Genomic DNA, 26,925 nt, shown 5'->3' with positions numbered 1-26,925 from the left:
TAATTTTAAATAATTTGATCTATGTTTAACACAGTGGAAAGTGTCATTCCATACTGGAACCCTGGACCCCTGTTTGAAAACACGTTCCAGAATGACAACAGCTCATCTGATTGGTTGGAAGAAAAAGCCCTGCCCACAAGAGCTCTTTGTTTTTCTCTGCTGCAGTTTGCTTGCAGAGCAGCTCTTAAAAGTAGTGACAAAACTCTTGAATGTGCAGATTCGACATTGACAAATGTAGTTTTGATTCGCAGAAGAAAATTCATCAGTCCAACAAGCCTAAATGAATTGCATTCATTTTCAAATTGAGTTGCATGCTTGCAAATCTTATAGCATTTATTCACCTATCAAGTTACATGTTTGCAAGTGTTGTTGTATGTATTCTCAAAATAAGTTACATGTTTGCAAATATTTTTTTGCAAATACAAAAGTGATTAGGGCTATACAGGTGCAACTCATATTTTAAATGTGCAAATCGTCCTTTACATGCCTGTACACTTATGTCTCTAATTTACTTCCATAATTGTAGGCTTCACTATATCCTATCAAGTTGAGAGTTACACTTCCAACCACGTAACACTAGGGGGAACTAAATAGTTATGGATCAAATTGGCAGGATCCTGGAAATAAACATGATTATAGCTTTACTGTATCATAGTAAAGCTGTTTTGTTGTATGTCCGAATTATTTACGTGCAAATGTCACACACTGAACCCTCTAGGCCTAGGTAAATAATATTATATTGAAAGCACAGTGGGAAAATAGGAGAATATGAACCATAAGTCCTTTGCGCTATACTGTAACTTTCTCTGCTTATACCTCATTGGGTTGGACAATGAGGCAAATTCACCCTCCCTTCCTCCTTCCCTCCCCCTACAGCGACAAACACACTATCGGCTACATCTGTCAGCAAGTGCCGCAGTTCTTCAGTCTATCATCTGACTGAACGCGTGCCCAAGCAGACAGCAGCAGCTTGTGGCGCGAGCCTGCAGAACATGCGATGCATGGAGTGGTGTCCGGCGCGGAAGGAGGACAGTCGGCTTGGATCCGTTTGGGTTTTTCAAGGACACATAATGTGCATGTTTCAATGAGCTTCTGTCATAGTGTCACATCACAACGATGTGAAGCCCGGGACTACATAAAAGTTGGCCAACGAGGACTGGGGTGTCAATAAATGCTGGAATGCGTATTGATTCGACTGATCTATGGATTGTGATGTATCTTTTTTGTTATCACTATTAATTAACCTACGTGCAGGATAATCTCATGACGAGCAAGTGAAAAATATTGCATCTCTTGGATAGTGGTGCCAAGCCTGCGTAAAGCCTATTTGGTTCAGCGCAAATCGCTCATTATGTCTGCGATACGCAGAAAATTTGGCGAGGACTACGAGGTAGTGAACACCAAACGGGACATGATTGTTTCTGCACCCGCGAAGAGAAAGCGCCAGCGGTTTGTGGAGAAGAACGGCCGCTGTAACGTCCAGCATGGTAACCTTGGCGGGGAGACAAGTCGATATATCTCCGATCTTTTCACCACGCTAGTCGACCTGAAATGGCGGTGGAACCTACTCATATTTATATTAACCTACACGGTAGCCTGGCTGGTTATGGCATCTATGTGGTGGATAATAGCCTATATCCGTGGTGACATCAAACCACAAGGCCACGACTCGTCATACACCCCATGCGTCGCGAACGTCTACAACTTTCCGTCCGCTTTCTTGTTCTTCATTGAAACAGAGGCTACTATCGGCTATGGTTACCGCTACATCACAGAAAAGTGTCCGGAAGGCATTATTCTTTTTCTCTTCCAGTCTCTCCTGGGTTCTATAGTGGACGCATTTCTTATCGGCTGCATGTTTATCAAGATGTCCCAGCCGAAGAAGCGCGCGGAGACTCTCATGTTCAGCCAGGATGCCGTTATCTCGCAACGGGACGGGAAGTTGTGTCTCATGTTCCGAGTGGGGAACCTGCGGAACAGCCATATGGTGTCGGCCCAGATCAGGTGCAAACTTATCAAGGTAAATGTTTTCTAATGTTCCAATCGTCTCCGCCCTTTTACTCTCATCCATTTGGGATGTTATGCCAATACTATTGTAAAGTGACTGCTGTGCGTCATAATGTGTTACACAACTCAAAACGTATAGCAGATTTTAGGTCAGTTAAAGTCCTATTTGGTAAATTCAAGGGATGAATTGTGTTTTGCCCATTGTTTTCTATGAGGGCTTTTCAGTAATTTAAATGAATTTATCCTCCAGTATCGACTGAATTCCCTGTGGGCCACTAAATTATATGTCCTGGCAGGTTACAGTTACTGCCTTGGCTGCAATGTGTGTTTTGGAATCAAAGTGGAATTAGTTCAAAATTGAACTAATAAAATAGATCTCTCTCTCTCTCTCTCTCTCTCTCTCTCTCTCTCTCTCTCTGTGTGTAGTGGTCTGTGTGTGAGAGTGTGCATGTGCGAACTGCAGTAGCAGTGAGTGGGTAAAATCACTGGGGAAGCCAAGCCAGAAAAAAAGCCATATTACAACCTATGCGCTGTGATAATGGCGTTGTTTGCTCTGAAACCTGTTAGTTCATATGCCTTGCGACCGTGATATATAGGCCTAAGGCAGATACAATAAGACACAGTGGCAGAATAAATTCAACCACACCTTGGTTTCATCACAAAACCGGAGAGCAACCTTTGTCCGGCGAAGTCTACAAAGCAGGGTCGAAAATCTGATATCAACTTTGGAGGGGAGAATTACATGACATTTTCTCAAGAGAAATTCCTGAGGGGGACACCAAAAGTAGTGCTGTAACACATAGCCTACGTTGTAATATGCTAAATGTATGTTGAGGAGCCATAATTACTACTACTGGATAATTAATTGATAGGTAGTTAACTGAAGGGTTGTCCCAACTTGTTCAAATGTTTAAATCGTTATAGTACTACTAATACTAATAGTTATAGCAGTGTTCCTTATCAGTCCAGTATGTATGCAGGTATTTGTATTTACAACCAGCTATACCAAGAAAGTCCAATAGGTGGCAATGGTACGGTACACTGTGTATGGGTGCAGTTTTCGTAAGTACAATGCGATCTCATCTAAAATAATCTCCATTGAGAACCATCACAAAGTTGGTCTCAGTATTGAATTGACCTTTTTATTAGACTTTTTCTGATACATTTATATAGTAATTAAATATGTGCCACTGGCTTGAGTGTACTACAATAGCTTTATAAGAACAAAAAGCTCAAAATAAGTACAGTTTAAAAACCGAAATAACTACTTCAATGAATAACCCAAATAAATCAACCAAAATATCCTTCAAAAAATACTCATTTATTGTTCAGTCAGTGTCTCAACTCTTCAAACAACAGCTATGGACAAGTATGTCACACAAAGTATGCAATTTTAAATAAAATAACATAAAATAAATAATTAGTAAGTGTACTGTCATATACTAAAAAGTGAAAACATCTAAACAAAATAACAAATATCATACTATACACCAGGGGTTCTCAAACAGGGGTTAGTGGACTCCTAGGGGTCCCTGGTGTAATTGCAAGGGGTCTGTGAAATAAAAAGTGTAATGAACATATTCAGTACCACAAGGATTCCAGTAACTTTACATATAATATAGAGGGGGTGGAGGTCTCTGAGGACCGCTCAAAACCTTGCCTGCCTTGCCTCAAAATATGCAGGGATTCCAGCACCCAAAAAAGGTTGCGAACCACTGCTCTACACACTACTGAACAAAATAACCGTACATATGATTGCAGGATTCAATGGATCCAACAAATTGCTGCCAGATATTTTCCCTCAAGACTGTCCAGCCTGTCTTTATGTACATTACAGTCAACTACGCCGTTCAGTCTCTCTTGGCCCATGCTAAACCGTAGCCAAGTCTTTAACCTGCGGAGTGCATTGAAACTCCTCTCAGCCTCACACGAAGACACTGGCACCACAAACTAAATTCTGATCAGCACCTCAACTTGGTCAAACAACCCCCGCACCTCCACTGGAAGCCTCCTGAGGACCTCTGCTGCCTCTCCACTGCTGCTACAGGGGGTATTTGTTGCGAAAGAGAGGCAACTGCACTGAAAGAGAATCTATGTTCAGCTCAGGGTACTGATCTAGAGACTCATCCAACTCCCCCATGATAAGCGCTCTTTCCAACTTTTGCAGGATGTTTAGACTGTCCTGGTCAAAACGTTCACCAAACTGAACCTCCACACCATCCAACACGTCAAAAAATTCTGCCCTATAGTGATTCACTGCTTTGCCAGCAAATCGTCTTGAGTGTGTCTCAATGGATTCAGTGGAGTCAATCAATGTTGTTGCTTTCTCATACAGTGCAAGGTAGCTTTCGTCATTTGTCTTGCCCCTAAGAGATGACCGCACACACTCGACTGCAGCCTGCACACCAGAGACAGTCTGAGTTTTCTTCTGCAGTGAAATGTTTAGGCACTCAAGCTCTCCAAGAACAGCAGAGGCAAGTGTGAGGCCCAACATAATCTTGCCTTTACTGAAGTGCTCAAATAAGCCACTGGCAGTTGAAGCTGTCTTGGATGCAGTTTTTGCCATCTCCTCTAGGCTGCTTAGTACCCGCTCATACTGCCCTAGCACAGATCTAATAGCAGTATTCCGCACAGTCCACCTTGTTGGACATAGGGGTTTCAGGGTGGTCAGATGTGTATCTTTGGACGTGGCAATGATTCAAACATGCTCTTAAACTTTCCTGACTGGCCATAGAGGACACCGAACTGATGGACCCAAGAAAGGGAATCCTGGATCAGTGGGGAGGCTGAGCAGCCAGCCTGTGTAATCAGATTTACACAGTGTGCTCCACAATGCACATAGAGGGCTAATGGCTGCTTTCTCCTCACAATTGCCTGTGCACCTGTGTATTTTCCTGCCATGTTTGAGGCCCCATCGTAACTCTGCCCACGTAAGCCAGACATGGGCAAATTGAGCCTCAACAACACATCAGTTGCCACTTCCGCAATGCCCTCGCCTGTTGTCCCCAACACCCTGTATAGCCCAATAAACTCCTTGTGAGGGACAAGGTCATGGTCAACGTAACGCAGGCAGACACTCTCCTGTTCAGCACCAGAGACATCTTGAGTACCATCATCAATTACTCATCTCAGCTGCAATGCCTCAAATGACTATTGGCCATGATGTTCAGAATTTCATTCTGTGCTTTGGGGCCTGTGTACATTGTGGTACGCTCTGTTAACCACTTCAGTACAATGGGATCATCCTCTTCTGCCCTAAGTTTCAAAAGCTGGTATAAATTTCCACTGTCATCCGTGTGGCCTCTAAAGGCCTGTCCCTGTCTTACTACATGCCGCACCGAACAAAAAAATATTCGTCAAGCAATGCCTTGCGTCCTCCTGCTGTTTACCCCACGCGCTGGATAACTGGGCACTGATTGGATTTAGTTGGTGTGCTGTTACAGTTACAAAAGTGGTGGTAGTTTTGGCAGTTTTGATGTGCTGTGAATTTTTCAATGGTTTTTCTCCAGTTCCTAAATCTTGCACTAATGAAGGCAGCATCCGCTCTTTGGCCAAAAGATGGCTGGCTTGAAAACCCTTGGCTACAGTGAAAACACAATACTCCTTTTATTGATGGATTATAATGTAGCTAGGGGAAATCGTGAAACCATTTCTCTTGAAACGTCAACACTGTTGGCAAGAGTTTGCGGTTCTATAAATTGTGGGTGTGGCTGATATGGCTTTGTGCCATCACTGAGGTAACTGGACAATGCTGTGCCACTGTCCCCTATACTGGTGCTGCTGGCAACAAGGTTGACACCTGGTCCTGCCGTGGCTGTGACACTGTCCTCTGAAGTCTCTCTCCCTGGCTCTTTCCCTTTCACCACCCTCACTGACTCACAGTCTGTCTCCTAGAAAATAAATAAGGTGTTTGCGATACTCCTAACTACCGGTACCCAAAACTACACAATTAATCATAACAGCATTACCATTGCCTTAAACAAATCTTAGTTCAGTCACCAGTTTAAGTTGAGAGTGGGGGTATCCATGGCATTTTCCAATTATGTTCCTATTTTACAAGTCTAAAAAAGAGAGAACCTTTCATAATGTTGCCAAACAAAGACTCAACAAACTTACCTGAGACTCCCTGTCTCTGCCAGTCTGTCCCTGCCTATCTGTTTCCAGCTCTGCTGTCTGTGTGCCATCTGTTACCTGCTCTGCCTAAAGACATCAATATGAAACATTTCCATTAGCATTTTACTTCTTTCTTATGCACATTTTATCAACTAGTCTTTGAGATATTAGGCTACTAGGGTTCTTACTTTGCGTTTTGGTGTACTGAATAATGCTCTGATGTCCGTCTTTAATTTTTTCTGACATTTTTCTACCTGGCTGGCTACACACACACACACACACACACACACACACACACACACACACACACACACACACACACACACACACACACACACACACACACACACACACACACACACACACACACACACACACACACAGTGCAGGTTATTTACAGTAGGAGATGGGCTTCTTTCATCTATTATCTTCTATCATTCTATAATGGGCTTCGATCTACAAGGTAGCTAGCTAGTCAGCTAGCAAATGTGAAACGGATTGCAGTGACAAGGGTTGACAGCTGTATGAGATCACCATTTACAAAACGAATGCTGCAACCTTTTGTAATTTTAATATAGTTCATGTTTTTGTTTTATATTGGCTGGCTTCCCACAATAGCTGAATTTGCAGAGCTAGCGAGCACCAATTTAGTTTATGTGGTGTTTGCTATATTTGCTATCGTCAGTTTACTCCAAGATCGGCACACAGGTGCTTAAAAGTCCCCTAGCGACAATTTAGTTTTTGCAACGAGACCATTAAAGATATTTAAGACAATGGTAGAAGAGAGTGTAGTTCTGTTCAGTTTGGAGTTCAGTTTATCGCTAACCTTATCACAGGGAATTTGAAGCACTGCAGCTGCATGCTGATCTTGGAATAAACTGACGATTGCAAAGATTCCATCTTTGACAACGCCACATAAATGGAATAGGTACTAGCTAGCTTGTTACATGCAAGCTAGCTAGGGCATAGAGGGATTTCTTATAAGCTTTCGGTTTAGATAAGTCATTGTCTCAATGCAGCCTTACAATGCGGTGAAAGGATCCAGGAACCCAAATTATTCAGGTGGATCCCAACCTCCTTAGAAAACATATTTTGTTTCCAAAAGGTATCGAAATTGTCAACAAAAGTTGCACCCATTGAGCTGAAATAATCACGTAGCCAGAATCCTACTAAAGTGTTCAATGCCACAATTCAGAGAGGGCACAGGGCCAGATATGATGGGTCTTTCATTAGTGTTATTAGCAGAGAATCAATCAGCTCTTCATAATGTCATTAAAACCCACAAGGACTACAATAGAATCTGTTTCCATGACCTGGTGTTGAACATTCAGGAGCAGCTTAGTAATGTAATTTACTCAAGCTCCAGGATAAGACATTGTTTTTGCACCAGGAAAGTCACATTTCCTACCATGGAGCTGCCCAAAATCACGGCTTGCGAGAAGGACAAGGAAATCCGCCCACTCCCACGCTTCACAGGATGGGTATGCTTGACATCGGCAAACACTGGGAAGTTTTTCAGGATAAAAATAAATAAAGAAATGGGCTGGAACTAAGCACAGGCAAAATCTTAGAGGAAAACCTGCTTCAGTCTGCTTTCCAACAGACACTGGGAGAAGAATTCACCTTTCAGCAGGACAATAACACAAGGCCAAATATTTACTGGAGTTGCTTACAAAGAAGACAGTGAATGTTTCTGTTTTGACTTAACTCTGCTTGAAAATCAAGGGCAAGACTTGAAAATTGCTGGATGGCATACCAGTGGAAGTATACAAAACTTTTTTTGATATACTCAAAGGACCATTATTAGCATGTTTTAACCACTCCTATATAAATGGTAGATTATCAGACAAGCAACAAGAAGGTCTGATATCATTATTACTGAAACAGGACCCAAATGGTATATATAAAGATCCAGTCCATTTAAAAAATTGGAGACCTCTTACACTTCAGTGTTGTGATGCAAAAATCCTAGCAAAATGCTTGGCGCATAGAATTAAAAAAGTATTGTCAGATATTATTCATCCTAATCAGACAGGTTTTTTACATGGACGATACATTGGAGATAATATAAGACAAGTACTGGAAACAATAGAATACTATGAAATATCGGGGACACCAGGCCTGGTTTTCATAGCTGATTTTGAAAAGGCTTTTGATAAAGTATGACTGGAGTTTATATATAAATGCCTAGAATATTTCAATTTTGGGGAATCTCTTATAAAATGGGTTAAAGTTATGTATAGTAACCCTAGGTGTAAAATAGTAAATAATGGCTACATCTCAGAAAGTTTTAAACTATCTAGAGGAGTAAAACAAGGTTGTCCACTATCGGCATATTTATTTATTATTGCCATTGAAATGTTAGCTGTTAAGATTAGATCAAACAATAATATTAAGGGATTAGAAATGCGTGGCTTAAAAACCAAGGTGTCATTGTACGCCGATGATTCATGTTTTCTTTTAAAACCACAATTAGTCTCTCCACGGCCTCATAGAGGATCTAGATACTTTTGCTATCCTCTCTGGATTAAAACTAAATTATGATAAGTGTACTACTATATTACGTATTGGATCACAAAAAAAATGCAAATTTTACATTACCATGTAGCTTACCAATTAAATGGTCTGACGGAGATGTGGACATACTCGGTATACAAATCCCAAAAGAAAGAAAATATGTCACTCCAATAAATTTTTATAGAAAGTTAGCAAAAATAGATAAGATCTTGCTACCATGGAAAGGAAAATACCTGTCTATTTGTGGAAAAATCACCCTGATTACTCTTTAATCATATCACAGTTTACCTATTTGCTTATGGTTTTGCCTACACATAGTGACCTGCTTTTTAAATTATATGAACAAAAAAAATTCAATTTAATTTGGAATGGCAAGCCATGTTCATATCCAGTTGAAGCTCGCATCTGCTACAAGACCATGGTGCTTGCCTACGGAGCTGTGAGGGGAACGGCACCTCCGTACCTTCAGTCTCTGATCAGTCACTAAACCCAAAGAAGGGCACTGCGTTCATCCACCTCTGGCCTGCTCGCCTCCCTACCTCTGCGGAAGCACAGTTCCCACTCAGCCCAGTCAAAACTGTTCCCTGCTCTGGCACCCCAATGGTGGAACAAGCTCCCTCACGACGCTAGGACAGCGGAGTCAATCACCACCTTCCGGAGACACCTGAAACCCCACCTCTTTAAGAAATACCTGGGATAGGATTAAGTAATCCTTCTAACCCCCCCCCCCCCCCCCAAAAAAAAAGATATAGATGTACTATTGTAAAGTGGTTGATCCACTGGATATCATAAGGTGAATGCACCAATTTGTAAGTCGCTCTGGATAAGAGCGTCTGCTAAATGACGTAAATGTAAATATAAAATGTAGATAAACTTAAAAGGGCCTATTTATATAACGAATATGAGGGCAGAAATGATTAAATATTAAAGCATTAGACCTCTCACTAAAGGCATCAGTCATACCAAAGTTATATTTAAATCCAAACTGGTTTTCTAGTAAATTGGTAAAAATGTCTCATCCTATGTTCAAGAAGGGCCTTTTCCCCTTTATTCAGATTACACCTACCCACTTTCGGTTGTTTGAAAAGGAAGTAATCTCCAAAATATCTTTCTTTTTTAAGCAAGCCTTAGAAAGTTGGTTGCAATTTCAGTTTAATCCACCTGAAAAGACAGAACAAATAATACAACAAATATTGTGGTTAAATTGAAATATAGTAATTGATTAAAAAAAAAATCGAAGAAATGTTTAAAAAAAGGTATAATTTTAGTGAATGATATTATAAATAGGACTGGTGGAGTGATGTCACACATGCAGCTAACACAGACATATGGAAATGTCTGCTCTACCCAAAATTACAACCAATTAATTGCAGCATTACCACAAAAATGGAAGAGGCAAGTAGAAGGGGAAAAAAGTAAGGAACTTGTATGTTGGCCCTGTATTAAAGAACATGTGTGATAAATAAAAACATATTCCAATTTCATTTAAGGACCAAAAAACTGATAGCTGTGCCATATAAATTGCAAAATAGTTGGGAAGAGATTTTCGATGTGCCCATTGCACATGGTTTATGAATTGATACGCAAAACAACGCCGGATTCAAAACTTAGAATTTTTCAATTTAAATTACTATACAAAATTCTTGCAACTAATAGAATGTTATATATATGGGGGATACAATCTTCCCAGCTCTGCAGATTCTGCTGTGAGGAGGCAGTCATTAGATCATTTATTTTGGTATTGTCCATATGTAGCTCGTTTTTGGTCACAGGTCCTGGAATGGCTGAAGAATTGCAACATTTGCCTAGAACTAACGCTGCAGATAGCAATACTGGGTGATTTGAAAAGCCATAGTCATCAATAATATATTAATTATTTTAGCATAAATGTTTATTTTTAATTTACAATCTGTAGAAGCTATGAGAATAGAAAGGTTCAATTGTTTTGTGAAGCATCACAGCACAGTTGAAAAATATATGGCAAATAGAAATCCGAAATGGATGATGTTGATGGATAGATGGGAGGGGTTGAATGGAGCTGAAGGGTGGGACTAATAACAAGATAAACAATGTAAAACATATGGGGTCTGTAAAATGTATATAGGTTCAGAACTTTTGTGATATAGCACAGTTACAAATAGAAATCAAACTGGATGGACATCAGAAATAGAGGAAGGACTAAAAACAAACAAAAAATAACTATTGTAAAATAGACTGTGTCTGTAAAATGTGTATAAGATGAATAAATTGAAGGTAAAAGCCGAAGTGTTTATTAGTTTATTCCGATTGGGCGATCGGTGGTAGGGTTTGCGGGGAATAATAATAAAGGTACATTCTTTAAAAAAGTATGTATGTCTATATAGGCATGTGTATGTATATATGTGTATATGTATGCATGCGTGTATGGATATATATATTTACCAAAAAAATAAATGGGGGGTGGAAATGATGCAGACAATTACATTGATGGAAGCAATATTCTTTCTGCATTATTAGCTGATCCACCCCTAACATTTTTTTTTTTTAAAAGACTTGAAAATTACTGTCTAGCCATGATCCCCAACATCTTGACAGAGTTTGAAGAATTATGAAAAGAATAATGAGCTAATATTGCACAATCCAGGTGTGTAAAGCTTTTAGAGACTTACATGTATTGACTCAGGTAGCTGAATATCTAGATATTTTAGGTATTTAATTTATATTAATCGTTTAAAAAAAATATATATATATATATTTCATTCTTCCACTTTGACATTACAGAGTATTTTACATTAAGTCCATTTTAATCCCATGTTGTAACACAATAAATGGGAAGACATCCAAAGGGTATGAATACTTTTGCAAGGCACTGTAAAACCTCAGCACTGTGGGTAAATAGGTGGATAAACACTAATGCAAAAACACTATGTGTATAGTCCTTATTCACATGGGCCCCGATTCCAACCTGTGTTAAGCGCGTGAAAATGGAACGTAATTCCCTTTTTATGCACTTTTCTCTCTATGCATATTCTAACCTTGATTTTAAGCATGAGAAAAGCGTGCAAATCACCTGCTGTTAATTTTGGGCCTGATTCCAATTGAGGAAATTTCGACTTTCCTACACACTTTTCAGTTGTTGCCATTCAGACTTACCTTATGAAGGTGCGTAACGGGCTTTGCAGGTGTGGCTACCGTGCTGGCCAACAGATTTTCTTGTGGAGTTTTCATTCAATGCAGTTTTCAGTACATTTATCTTAAGGCCACCCTTTAAATATGGTGTACCTTTTAAGTAGAAATTTGTCGACAGACTCAATCAAATACATCAAGAGATCAGGTTTAGAATATAGGTATCATGGAAAAAAATCCATCTATGCATATTTGTCTCCATTTCAGCACCAACTGGCAGATAAAAAAAATACTCTGCTCTTGTAGATTGTTTGGGTTAGGAAAGTATGTACTGTATGAATAAAAAACGTACCATGAATCCTATTGACGCAGCCATATAATATATGGCAACATGGCAACCATAAAGTGTGAGAAAATCAAGAGGACTGTGTGGATCGTAAATCATAAGAGGACTTGGATATTTTCGCTCTGACACACACACACACACACACCACCATGTACTTTCACTTCTCTTGTATTTGACATACATGATTTGCCTGGCACTTTTAGGCTATGAAACAAATTGGATAGCCTGACAGGAAAGATGAAATTATATACTGGTGCATAAAGTCTCAGACACCTCAGTACATATTGAAATGGATACTAGTCATTGACGTTTAATGAATGGTCCTGGAGCTTTAATTACATTTTGAATCAATCCAAATCTTTTAAGTATCTTCATATACTTTAGGATAGAATGAATCCTATGATTCTGTGGTGCAGAGGTGAGTGTCTAACTCCCTCTAGCACAAATACATTATATTTGTTTAGTACAGTATATAGTAGCACTTTTGAGACAGCTTAATCCCTGTAATACGAACAGGGAGTAGTACTACAGAACACAATCACCTCTCATCAAATGTCTCTTTGAATCATTTAAACAATCATCATGAAAAAAAAACTATCCTCCCTTCTCTGAAGCTTCCTGATTGGGTAGGATTGATGAAAGCAGTAGGCTGGAACCTTGCTTTCTCTTGTCCTGTCATATACAGATCAGTGATTACTGAATGCATTCAAACAGTATTCAAAAAGAGAGTGAGACAATGAAAGATGAAGAGAAAGAAAGATTGACAGTTGGGAAAAACTTGTGTATGTTGCTTTTTTTGCAGTGCTGGGTGACTTGAAAAGCCATGGTCAGTCGATCAATAATATACAGTGCATTCGGAAAGTATTCAGACCCAGACCAGATTTTGTTACGTTACAGCCTTATTCTAAAATGTATTAAATATAGTTTTTTCCTTATCAATCTACACACAATACCCCACAATGACAATATAAAAACAGGTTTATAGAAATGCTTGCTAATTTATTGAAAATAAAAAACAGAAATACCTTATTTACATAGATATTCAGACCCTTTGCTATGAGACTCAAAATTGAGCTAATGGTTTATCATGTTTCCATTGATCATCCTTGAGATGTTTCTACAACTTGATTGGAGTCCACTTGTGGTAAATTCAATTGATTGGACATGATTTGGACACACACCTGTCTATATAAGGTCCCACAGTTAACAGTGCAAGTCAGAGCAAAAACCAAGCCATGAGGTCGAAAGAATTGTCTGTAGCGCTCCGAGACAGGATTGTGTCGAGGCACAGATCTGGGGAAGGGTACCAAAAAAATGTCTGCAGCATTGAAGGTCCCCAAGAACACAGTGGCCTCCATCATTCTTAAATGGAAGAAGTTTGGAACCACCAAGACTATTCCTTGAGCTGGCTGCCCTCCCAAACTGAGCAATTGGGGAAGAAAATAAATAAAGGTTAAATAAATTAAAAAAAATTATAAAAAAAGGGCATTGGGAGGTGACCAAGAACCCAATGGTCATTCTGACTGAGCCCCAGAGTTCCTCTGTGGAAATGGGAGAAACTTCCAGAAGGACAACCATCTCTGTAGCACTCCACTAATCAGACCTTTATGGTAGAGTGGCCAGACGGAAGCCACTCCTCAGTAAAAGGCACATGACAGCCTGCTTGGAGTTTGCTAAAAGGCACCTAAAGGACTCTCAGACCATGAGAAACAAGATTCTCTGGTCTGATGAAACCAAGATTGAACTCTTTGGCCAGAATGCCAAGCGTTACGTCTGGAGGAAACCTGGCACCATCCCTATGGTGAAGCATGGCGGTGGCAGCATCATGCTGTGGGGATGTTTTTCAGAGGCAGGGACTGGGAGACTAGTAAGGATCGAGGAAAAGATGAACGGAGCTAAATACAGAGAGATCCTTGATGAAAACCTGCTCCAGAGCCCTCAGGACCTCAGACTGGGACGAAGGTTCACCTTCCAACAGGACAACAACCCAAAGCACACAGCCAAGACAACGCAGGAGTGGCTTCGGGACAAGTCTCTGAATGTCCTTGAGTGGCCCAGCGAGAGCCTGGACTTGAACCCGATCGAACATCTCTGGCGAGATCTGAAAATAGCTGTGCAGCGACGCTCCCTATCCAATCTGACTGAGCTTGAGAGGATCTGCAGAGAAGAATGGGAGAAACTCCCCAAATACAGGTGTGCCACGCTTGTGGCGTGACACACGCTACAAGAAGACTCAAGGAGACTCAAGGCTGTAATCGCTGCCAAAGGTGCTTTAACAAAGTACTGAGTAAAAGGTCTGAATACCTATGTAAATGTGATATTTCTGTTTTTTTGTTTCAATAAATTAACTACATTTTGTACATATCTGTTTTTGCTTTGTCATTATGGGGTATTGTGTGTAGATTGATGAGGGGAAAAAACGATTTAATCATTTATAGAATAAGGCTGTAACGTAACAAAATGTGGAAAAATTAAAGGGGTCTGAATACTTTACGAATGCACTGTAATAGTACTTTTAGTAAAGGTGTTCATCTTTAATTTAGAATATGTGGAAACTATGAGAATTAAAAGGTCCAGAACTTTTGTGAAATGTCACAGCACAGTTGAACATATTTGTAGAAGTCAAGACTGGATGGTTTTTAGAGATATATGGGAGGGGTTGAGGGTAGCTGAAGGGTGGGATGAAAAGAAAAAGAAAAAAAAGAAAAGAGATAACTGTATAAGCTGGAAGTAGAAGCCTAAGTATTGTTGTCCATTAGTTTACTCCAAATAGGGGAGGGGAGGTAAGGTTAGAGGAAAATAAAGGAAAATATATTTTAAAAAACAAGAACAAATATATTACTGCATATATAGGGGATTGAACATCATGCAAACAATTACATTGATAGAACCCACAATTTTCTGCAATATTAAATCTAATCTACCCCCAAAACAAAGCAAAGAAAATATATATAAGAAAAACAGGAGTTGACAAAGGCACTTCTCAGTGGGGTGAGAAGCTTATGCTATTGTGACTTGCCACATTGGTTGTGGCCCTCAACACAGGAGGAATAGAGAGACAGAGAAGGACAGAGAGAGAGAGAGAGAGAGAGAGATGGATACATTTTGAATTAGCACTAATGGGGCTATGGGGAGAGAGCAACAACAGAAGCCTGGCTAGAGTGTTAGCGGGATGGGATGACCGACTGGGACATATGGACACACACACACACACACACACACACACACACACACACACACACACCCCCCCCCCCCCCCCCCCCGTCGTGTGTTTGGCTATGCCGGATTAAGAGATATGACATGCTATTCTATAAAATCCTTTCTCTGTAATTAATATTACCTGATTGACTAATCATGTAAATGTAATTAACTAGAAAGTCGGGACACCATGGAAGAGTGTTTATAGAGCCGTTATCTTCCGAATAAACTCTTAAAGACCTAGTAATATTTTACATCAATAGCAGTCATTATTAATCGTCACCTTACTTTCAGTCTCATATGAAAGTTGTAAATTCTTGGTTATCTTCACGAACCCTGGCTAACAAGTTGAATCAGCAATACAAAATTGGGTTTAATCATTTATTTATCAAATACCTAACTAATCACACAGAATTACATATACACAGAATGCAAATTATGTCATACAGAAAACGTCCCAGGTGGACGGAACCTGTATGAGGCTTGTTACACAAAGAAAGGGGGTTAGAATGAATGAAAGAGCGGGAAGACTGAGGAACAAAAGAAACAGCTATGCTATCGTAAATACAGTATCTTATGCATTCTAAATTACCAGCCATTTGGAAAAGGAAAATGCAATAAATATTTCCTCTGAGCTGTGCTTCGGTAGGTTGGTCATAGATGCTGGCCGTGTTGGCCAATAGAGATCTTCCTGTCCTCGGAAGAATGTCACTGGTGGTAAATTGGCTACATTGTAGTATCTTTGTTGTGTGTTAGACTAGATACGTCGTCCGTCCTTTCCTAGCCCACGTTTACAGCGGCCGCTGCTAATTCAACGGCTAGGAAGTATCACTTCTGTAGTGAATAAGCGTTCAAAGTTCATACCATTCACAACCAAAGCTCACGCTGAGGTTGGCTTAGTTCTGTACTTGACATGTGTGTCCTTTTAACGCAGAGGCTGCAGACCTCACGTACCCGGAACAGGCTGGTTACATTTCGTCACTGGCTTATATAGTGGCGAGGGGAGAAGGGTGTGTTTCATCGTTTATAATGCCTTCCCTGTGGCTCAGTTGGTTGAGCATGGTGTTTGCAACGCCAGCATGAATACATACATGCATAAAATGAAATGTATGTATTCACTACTGTAAGTCGCTCTGGATAAGAGTGTCTGCTAAATGACTAAAATCTAAATCTAAATAACCCCTGTCTCTTCACAGGGGCGGGCCACGGATTGGTCAGGGGTCTTTCCTTATGAAAACCTCTCTCAATTGGAAGCTAAAATTACATTTAATCTCCTAACAAACAGTTTCAATATCAAACATTTAAATTGCACAACAATTCCATGTGAATCTGATAACTAGAATGTGTAGACTTTCCCAGATACAGTTTATGTCGTCCTGTCATCAGTCATAATGTCTCAGATGACAACCGAACAGACATCCATACTCATTAAGTACCTGGTATATTTCCAACTGGTTCTATTACCGAAATATGGTTCCTTTCCCCCCACTTGTTTGATGTTCCCAGACTCTCTATGTTTAACAAAGGCTATTCAACAGTCCTTCAGTAGGGTCAGAGAGAGAGGGGAAGGGAGAAAGGTATTTATGGGGGGTCATAAACCTTACCCACAGGCCAACGTCATGTCACACACACACATACACACACACACACACACACACACACACACACACACACACACACACACACACACACACACACACACACACACACACCAAAAACAGTAAGCAGAATCACCTGCTTACTGTTTTTGTGCTTTCAAGTTGACTCAAACTCAGTTGGATTAAACTTTAGGATATGTCTGAAGCATGGACTCTTGCAAGTTCTTGTCCAAGGCCACATTTCCACCATGGCACTCAAGACAATATATTTTGAGTGGAGATCACATACAATGTCAGCTTGCCATAACCTGTAAGATGTTTATACTCACTGTTGGAGAGGCACAATATCTACAGGGTGTAACGTGTGCACTGATAATCTGCAGCCTGATGACCTAGAGGCTGGAGAGGGAGTATACGTGACAAAGAGGCTCAAATATACAATGTTGAGGTGGAGGTCACAGATCACTACATATCATCTCTGTGAGGTGCATTCAAACTTTGTTAAGACCAAAAATGCACCATAAATGGTCACATTACAGAGAAGATATAGCAATCATTTTGTTCACTGTAGGTGAACTGATCAACTGACAGCCATTAACGAATGCCCCTCTGGTGTAGGGGAGTGAAAAGCCATGGGAAGCATGGCTGGGAATGTCGAAATAACAAAATATTGAATTGGATTCCCTGCTATGATAATGACACAGGTATAATAGGGATCTGAGTGCCACTGCTGTCTGGTTTTCCCTCATCTTTTTAGTAGTTACTTCCGGGAATCCTTTGAGGGATATGTGTTTTTTTGTGTCTGTTTTATAGCTGTGGTTCCCAACCAGGGGTACCGGGACCTCTGGGGGTACTTGATAAGACTCGTGAGACCATAGGCCTACTGGTAAAATGCACATGAGGGGGTACTTCTGGGGTACTCCTGGCAGAGCAAAATTCAGTTGGTGGTAGAGTAACCGAAAAAGGTTGGGAACCACTGCTTTATAGGATGGATTTTCTTTGAAGAGGGAAGACTTACGAAGCGTGTGGCTTTGCATACGTCTTCTTTCTGTCTTTCTTTTTTGTCTCTCACTTTTTGCCCTCTCTCAATTAGGGCTGTGGTGGTCATGAAATTTCATCAGCCGGTGATTGTCAAGCAAATAACTGCCGGTCTCATGGTAATTGACCGTTAATTAACATAAACACATTTAGCATCTCCTGTCTTCCACGCATAGCCCACAAGCCACTGGTGCAGACCTCTACATTTGAAAAAAGTCTAATAAATTCATGTAATATAGCCTACACCATCACAATAAATCCATTATTTTAGACAGTTCTAAAGAAACATGATATGAAGAAAATGTAGTCTTTTTGAGAAGAACAGAATAGCATACTCTGCGTTGTCCTTATGTTAGGCCCTGATCTGCCTATGCCATATGGCTGTGGGTTACACTACATTTAGAAGAAAAGATTTTCTTAGAATTCCGTGGCATTATTTTACGTTATTTTATAGTATGAACAATACAATTGAACAGTGCGCACATACAATTGAACAGTACACCTATAAAAGAAACAGGTACACCTATATGCTTAATTTAGAGTTATTTATGTAACTTTAGTTGTGATATAAATGTTGGGCAATATGTTTTGATTTTAATACATTCTAAGGCTGCATGATGCGACTCTAATGATGATTTGAAAAAAGTTGCATGGAAGGCATGAGCTCTGCTTTGTTTTTTTGCGCAGGCTGTACACACTTCATCAGTCACTCATTCACAATCTGACATGCACGTGATAGTGTCACACCCTGATCTGTTTCACCTGTCTTTGTGATTGTCTCCACCCCCCTCCAGGTGTCACCCATCCCCCGCATTATCCCCTGTGTATTTATACAGCCTCTCATTCACAATTTGACAAGCACTTGATAATGCCTAGAATTTCCTGGTGGCATCCCCTTTGTGTGGCCGTAATGCCCCCTAAAAAAATCCACCCCATTTGCGGCCAGTGGCCGTTGTGCCCTTGGGCTGAATATAAGAATTATATTCCCTTCTCCCAGCTGCATGCTCCAATGCACCTCTCACTCAAATGGCTGTCCATCACGTGATCGTGTCTTTCTCACAGGCTACAAGTGATGACAGACACACCTGGGACATAACTGCGCGATTCCTTATCCAATTCCGAGGCGCATATTGAAGATATTGGAACAACTGTCCACATTTACTTTTCGTCAGCCAACAAGATGAGTAGGAATAACAAACAGCAAAATCACTAGCCTATGTCAACCTGCTATCCCCCATAGTGCAACAGTTGACCTATTCTGTGTTAGAAATAAATATTCCAAGCATAGTCTGGGACAGTTGTGGAATGGGATAGATCCCAAAGTAAAACAAACATTTTAAGCAATGAGGCTAACACAACAGATCAGAAAGTTTAGCTTAAAATATTGATAAACTATTAGGCTATTTCTTCACATTATAAGCGCAGCAATGAGCACACGGCAGTAGGCTATAAGCACAAATGTTCCATTGGCGGGAAAACACCATTCTCAAAAGTGTGATTATGCATGTAATGCATTTATTATAAAGGTGCATTTTTATGGGGGAAATTATTTTCCCCAAACTTGAAACTCACGTGCTGTGTATGTATGCCAATTAGGCTCTAAACCCGTTGTAAAGCTGATTCATTTGCTTAATGTTAAGAAGTTATTTGGTCACTTTAGTTGTGCGGCTATGATTTGAAATGCGTTTCTTGCCTTACTGGACACAAGCTGGGCATCATTCACAGGTGATAATATATCATTCACAAGTGATAGGCTAATATTCTCACTCATGAGACTATTCTTGATTTAATCTTGTCTTTACATATACTAAATAATATATGTGTGACATTTGTTTTGATTTAGAATGGATCATTATCATGCACCTGTCTCGAAGCAGGGGAAGAAAATACATGTCATCTATGCACTTAAATAGCAAATGGAGGACACTTTTCCCATGGTTCATTTTCATGACAGCCAGGTAGGCTATACTCCTGTTGTAAAGAGAAGAAATGTGCTTAATATTAGGAAATTTGATAAATAAGTAGGCCTAGCCTATAGAAAGCTGATGAGATCCTCCTCTTTTTAATAGAGGCTATCAAAACTCAGTTTTCTCACACAATTGCATAGCCTATAGAAATGTTCATGAGCTTATGGGTTCTCATGAAGTGTTTGATTAGATTTTCGAACACATTTGCATTGATGTCACAGTGATTAGAGGAACAATAGCGAGCTGAGTACCAGGCAGTTAGCAATTTTTGTACGCTACTAATGACCATCAGCAGCATCAGAGCTTGGAGAAGCTTAATTACAGTGACTAAATGGTCACGTGGAAGTTGACTGCCATCATGTCTTGTTGCTCCCAGTGTAGTGGTAATACGGTCACCATAACAGCTCTACTCTCAATCCCACGTCACTCCGATTTCTTTCTGTCTCTTTCTTATCTCTGATTCACATTCTCTCCCTCATGACTTTGGCTTCCCTTTTTCTTCCCTTCCCCTCTTCTCTCTCTAATGTTCTGTCTCTCATTGTTGTCTATTGCTCTCTCCTCTCTCTCACACACCAATCGGACTATTGGATCTCACTTTAAACGGAATAAAACAACTTACCAAGGCTTTATTGAGTGTTTATAAAGTCTCTTGCTCTTCTGCTCCACTCCCCTCTTCTCAACATGTCTCTCCGGTATACTAGACCATTGGATCCCACTTTCAACGGAATAAAACAACTTATCAAGGCTTTATTGAGTGTTTATAAAGCATTTATAAACAAGATCATATTACATAATGGGTTATATAAAATGTCCTTACATGTGATGCTTGACCAAATTCTGTATAATCCTTTTGCCACCCTTTATAGTCTAATTTAGGAGTTACACTAGAGCATCTAGTGTAGCTAAATGGGCTCCCGAGTGGCACAGCGGTCGAAGGCACTGCATCTCAGTGCACGACGCATCACTACAGTCCCTGGTTTGAATCCAGGCTGAATCACATCCGGCCGTGATTGGGAGTCCCATAGGACGGTGCACTATTGGCCCAGTGGTGTCCGGGTTTGGCCGGGTAAGCCGTCATTGTAAATAAGAATTTGTTCTGAACTGACTTGCCTAGTTCAATTAAAAATAGATATATTTCCTTTTTTTTCTAGAAAACAGTTTTTTACTTGCTACACTGGAAGCGTAACTTCTCACTCTCACAAAGCCGGCACGCTTATGCGTGGTGTCGTTGAAATGAGTAGGAGCTGCAAACATTAGCAGGCCAGTTATTGACATGACATTTGCCTATTACTTATTTGTGAAGCATATGCCTTATAAAGGGGTTTATGTGTTTAAAGTGGGTAGGACCATCGCATGTTGTCCAGGTTAAGTGCTCACCCCAGGACCATAACAGGAACATTGACCGTAAACATGTCACTTGTACACTACCTCCTCCAGTGTCTCGAGGACATTTTAATGATGCACCATAGGTGCCTGGCACTAAAATGTGAAGATACTGGGGGAGAAAAACAGATTCTCCAAGCCAAGGCGATGAGAGAACCGTGGGTACAGACTCCTTCCTGTGAAATGTCGCACCCTCTGTCCACAACACCGCTGTGAATAAGAATCGCAGTCTGTTTCGCCATCTGTGGTCCTCCTGGCAGTCTCGTCAAAAGAGGCCAGGCTCTCCGTGCTAGAGCACGCTACTGGAGAGTTTGGAAGAACTATAGTAACCCAATTGTATAGGCCTAAAGTAAATGTGTCAGTTGTAAGCAGCACAATGGGTCGTGTACATTTATTTTAGGAAATCAATTGTCTTTATTTCCACAGTGATTATTTTTCGTTTTCCAAAAATAGTTATCTTCCTTCATGCAGCGTACAGAGCCGGTTTTAAGTCCTTAGTAATTGCTGCACTGAAGAGGAAATGGAGACGGGGATCAGTCTTTATCCGATTCAATGTTGCACTTTGAAAATGTGGTTTATAAGACACTCAGTCCAAAATTAACCACTTCCCCCTACCCCCTCTTCTAGACCCTTCTTTATACGATAGCTACTCATAGATCTGAAAGGATCTGTAAGGCATATACAGTAGTAGGGATTAACATGAGTAACCGGGATCCCCGGGGCTGTCATGGTGACTCTTCAGACAATTACAAATGTGATAGGTCTATGCACAATTCACTATGCGTCACCGTCACAGACATGAAGTCTGTTAACCATTCAGAGGCATGAGGGAAAATGCTATAGTATCTTCTCCTGTCCGAGAGCCCAGGCTAGTTTCCTATGCAGTCCCAATTCCACTTGAAACACAAAAATGACTCATGTCTTGCATGAAAATTCCTAACTTTATTCTGTAATATATAGGTTGCATTATGAAAGCCTGTCTCTCGCCTATGCATGTCAAAATACCTATATAACATTTCCCCCGCTTCTCTGCGCTGACTCGTACTTGCTGAGCTTTGTTAGAGAGTGTGTGATCAACAAATGGTATGAGAGTAGAAATTGATCTTTTTTCAACAGAGTTGGCACCTGTTAAAATACCTTGATATTTAAACTATTTGCAATCATCGTCTCCCGTTATTCATGAGCTGATCTGCTATCTGTACAATCATTAACTCGATTTTGCTAAATATAGGAGATTTCTGGCATCGTTGAAGGAGGTTATCTAGCAGGCTTAACAACTTTTTGTCATTTGACTGCCGTTACCATGTTTGTATGATTCGATAATGCTATACTCGGGGTGCGCTTTGTGCGTCCTGAGTGTGCTCTGTGTCGGGATAGCCTACTGCTGAAATGTGCTGAATTAATTGAGGAACATGATAATGAATTGCCTGTTTGGCAATTCAAAACAATATCATTGGCGATCTGAGATAGTTACTCTCTCATTACTAAATCTGTTTAATTTGCTCTGCAGTCTTTACATATTGTAGTTTCGCAGCCAAGCCGACTAGGTGGGACTATGTGGGGAGAGCCCTTGGCATAGTGAACATATCTTGGTTTTAAAGGCTTTAAATAGGCAATTCTGATTTTTACGGTGTTTCCCAAGACTCTCTGGATAAATATGAATTATTGAAAGGTGGTAGATTCTCTGAAAATTATGAATCCCTGTACAGTAGTACTGAGTTTCCACCGTATCACAGTATACAGTTTCTTACACAACATCCCTCCTCTTACAGCCATAACATGTGCCACACTCTTTTGTTTCCTCAGTCTCGTCAGACTCCGGAGGGGGAGTTTCTACCCCTGGACCAGTGTGAGCTAGACGTAGGATTTGGGACGGGGGCCGACCAGCTCTTCTTGGTGTCCCCTCTGACTATCTGCCATGAGATCAATCCCAAGAGTCCCTTCTTTGACCTGTCCCAGCGCTCGCTCATGAACGAGGAGTTTGAGATCGTGGTCATCCTGGAGGGCATCGTGGAAACCACTGGTAAAAGCAGACTCTTTCTTTCATTCAATCTGTTCTTTAAAGGGGCATTCTGGGATTGGTACATCCATTTATGGACTTTTAAATTAATGATATATAGCCATTGATGGAAGAATATACAGTAAATACCTCATGGGTTTAGTTCAACTGCCTTACCCCATCTGAACCCAAAATATAAGCTTGTTTTCTCCATTGTTTGTAAACAATATAATTGTAAACAAACACTTTATAGCTTCAAACCTCTATTTAAAATCTATGCTCAAAACACGGTTAAAATGATCATTTTGATCTAATGAATGGATGGTCAGTCCTTGTATTCATACTGTAGCTCTATCTATGATTTTGAGAGTGGTTTCATTGTTTTTCAAATCCCGGATTGTCTCTTTAATTCATCTGTATAATGTATATTTTGTAGTCTTGTTTGTATTTTGTTTTAAAAACAATCAAATAAATATTTCTCCATTCCTTTGATGCGAAATACGAGGACTACCATTTCCAGTATAATCAACTCAAATATTTAAGAGAATATCACATTTATCTTTAAATATTAGATGAAATTATAGCTTTTCCCTGTCTTTTTTTTATCTCTGTCGTTCTCCGACACTTCTCCCCCTCGCTCTATTTCTCTCTTCGTCTTTCCCTCCCCTTGTCTCTGTGTACTTCTTTTTCCCTCGTCTTCTATGCACCTCTCACTCTCTTTAACCTCTGTTTTTCTCCTTATCTTCCCCTCTGATCTCTGTATTCCCCATCTACTCTTTCTCCCTCTCTCCTTCCCTCCCTCCCTCCTCCTCCCTTTGTCCCAGGTATGACGTGTCAGGCACGGACCTCCTACACAGAGGACGAGGTGTTGTGGGGCCACCGCTTCCTGCCCGTCATGTCCCTGGAGGAGGGCTTCTTCCGGGTCGACTACTCCCAGTTCCACAACACCTTCGAGGTCAACACTCCCCGTTACAGCATCAAGGAGCACGAGGAGAAGAACTCCCTGACTTCTCCCAACCCTCCACCAGGCGTCCCCACCTCCCCTCCCCTGGGGAATGGGGGCCAGAGCCGGGGCCGCAGGGAGAGGATGCTGTCAGTGGACTTTGCCGACCATGGAGAGGCTACCCAGGAACAAGCGATGGGGAGGCTGCCCAGCAAGTTACAGCATATGAGCTCTTACAAGGAGGACCTCCGAGCAAGGGTGAAGACTGGAGGAGCCCAGCCTGGGGACAAGGCCTCTAGCAGGGGGGACCAGGGGAATCTGCCCCTGGGGGTCCAGCGTCTGGTCTCCAGCTCCATCCCCGGGGGCTTTGGCCAGGGGAAGGTGGAGGAGAAGCTCCAGCTTAAGGCACTAGATGGGGGTCCTGGTACTGGAGACACCCTGACTCATTCAGTTGGGGAGCAGGAGAAGTGGAGACTTCCCCCTGCCCTGAGCCCCATCCTGGCCCCAAATCCGACCCCTGTCCAAATCCCTTTGCCTGAGGGTGGGGGGCGGCCGGAGGATAACCTGCCTGACAAACTGCGCCGAATGAACGCTGACCGCTGATATTGACCGTTAAATGACTATTAATCACTGGAAACAAACAGATTCCCCAAAACTCTAAATAGACCTAGGAAGCAATGCTTAATGGGTAATGCGGTTTTCAACAGGAAATTAGACTACTGTGATGACTTTTTCCCATTTATGGCTATTTTAACTGGTTGAATCAACGTTGATTCAATGTAATTTGACAACATATGACGTGGAATCTACGTGGAAAATACAGTGGATTTGAAAAAGTTATCAACGGGAAATTTCTACCACAGGATTACAGTGAGGGAAAAAGGTATTTGATCCCCTGCTGATTTTGTACGTTTGCCCACTGACAAAGAAATGATCAGTCTATAATTTTAATGGTAGGTTTATTTGAACAGTGAGAGACAGAATAACAACAAAAAATCCAGAAAAACACATCAAAAATGTTATAAATTGATTTGCATTTAAGTATTTGACCCTCTCAATCAGAAAGATTTCTGGCTCCCAGGGGTCTTTTATACAGGTAACGAGCTGAGATTAGAAGCACACTCTTAAAGGGAGTGCTCCTAATCTCAGTTTGTTACCTGTATAAAAGACACCTGTCCACAGAAGCAATCAATCAATCAGATTCCAAACTCTTCACCATGGCCAAGACCAAAGAGCTCTCCAAGGATGTCAGGGACAAGATTGTAGACCTACACAAGGCTGGAATGGGCTACAAGACCATCGCCAAGCAGCTTGGTGAGAAGGTGACAACAGTTGGTGCGATTATTCGTAAATGGAAGAAACACAAAAGAACTGTCAATCTCCCTCGGCCTGGGGTTCCTTGCAAGATCTCACCTCGTGGAGTTGCAATGATTTTGGTGAATGGTGAGGAATCAACCCAGAACTACACGCGAGGATCTTGTCAATGATCTCAAGGCAGCTGGGCCATAGTCACCAAGAAAACAATTTGTAACACACTACGCCGTGAAGGACTGAAATCCTGCAGTGCCCGCAAGGTCCCCCTGCTCAAGAAAGCACATATACATGCCCGTCTGAAGTTGTCCTCTGAATCATTCAGATGTTCATTGGCAAACTGGGTGAAAGTGTTGTGGTCAGATGAGACCAAAATGGAGCTCTTTGGCATCAACTCGCCGTGTTTGGAGGAGGAGGAATGCTGCCTATGACCCCAAGAACACCATCCCCACCATCAAACATGGAGGTGGAAACATTATGCTTTGGGGGTGTTTTTCTGCTAAGGGGACAGGACAACTTCACCGCATCAAAGGGACGATGGACAGGGCCATGTACCGTCAAATCTTGGGTGAGAACTTCCTTCCCTCAGCCAGGGCATTGAAAATGGGTCGTGGATGGGTATTCCAGCATGACAATGACCCAAAACACATGGCCAAGGCAACAAAGGAGTGGCTCAAGAAGAAGCACATTAAGGTCCTGGAGTGGCCTAGCCAGTCTCCAGACCTTAATCCCATAGAAAATCTGTGGAGGGAGCTGAAGGTTCGAGTTGCCAAACGTCAGCCTCGAAACCTTAATGACTTGGAGAAGATCTGCAAAGAGGAGTGGGACAAAATCCCTCCTGAGATGTGTGCAAACCTGGTGGCCAACTACAAGAAACGTCTGACCTCTGTGATTGCCAACAAGGGTTTTGCCACCAAGTACTAAGTCATGTTTTACAGAGGGGTCAAATACTTATTTCCCTCATTAAAATGCAAATAATTTTATAACATATTTGACATGCGTTTTTCTGGATTTTTTTGTTGTTATTCTGTCTCTCACTGTTCAAATAAACCTACCATTAAAATTATATAAAATTATATAATTTCTTTGTCAGTGGGCAAACGTACAAAATCAGCAGGGGATCAAATACTTTTTTCCCTCACTGTACCGCCCCAGACCATGACGAACCACCTTCAAATCGATCCCGCTCCAGATTACAGGCCTCGGTGTAACGCTCATTCCTTCGACGATAAATGCAAATCCGACCATCACCCCTGGTGAGACAAAACCGCGACTCGTCAGTGAAGAGCACTTGTTGCCAGTCCAGTCTGGTCCAGCGACGGTGGATTTGTGCCCATAGGCAACGTAGTTGCCGGTGATGTCTGGTGAAGACCTGCCTTACAACAGGCCTACAAGTCCTC

At 41.2% G+C, this 26,925-nt stretch overlaps 1 protein-coding gene across 1 annotated transcript; it reads left to right on the top strand.

Annotated features, from left to right (window-relative positions):
* Nucleotides 1–898: 898 nt before the first annotated feature.
* On the top strand, nt 899–25,122 carry kcnj19b (potassium inwardly rectifying channel subfamily J member 19b). The gene is made up of 3 exons (XM_014158663.3): nt 899–2,020; nt 23,079–23,295; nt 24,096–25,122. Exons 1-3 carry the CDS (start codon nt 1,352–1,354, stop codon nt 24,815–24,817), a joined length of 1,608 nt encoding a protein of 535 aa, XP_014014138.1. The 5' UTR covers nt 899–1,351; the 3' UTR covers nt 24,818–25,122.
* Nucleotides 25,123–26,925: the final 1,803 nt, after the last annotated feature.

Source organism: Salmo salar, chromosome 19 (genome assembly GCF_965601325.2).
Source record: "Salmo salar chromosome 19, fSalSal1, whole genome shotgun sequence".
NCBI classification, from domain to species: domain Eukaryota; kingdom Metazoa; phylum Chordata; class Actinopteri; order Salmoniformes; family Salmonidae; genus Salmo; species Salmo salar.
This window is presented reverse-complemented; position numbering and strand designations above follow the sequence as displayed.

Bases quoted from the DNA above. Each gene is read 5' to 3' on its own strand.
- kcnj19b (XM_014158663.3), top strand. From the start codon at position 1,352: ATGTCTGCGATACGCAGAAAATTTGGCGAGGACTACGAGGTAGTGAAC. The intron at 2,021-23,078 runs GTAAATGTTTTC...TTGTTTCCTCAG, and splicing joins TCAGGTGCAAACTTATCAAG to TCTCGTCAGACTCCGGAGGG. The intron at 23,296-24,095 runs GTAAAAGCAGAC...CCTTTGTCCCAG, and splicing joins GGGCATCGTGGAAACCACTG to GTATGACGTGTCAGGCACGG.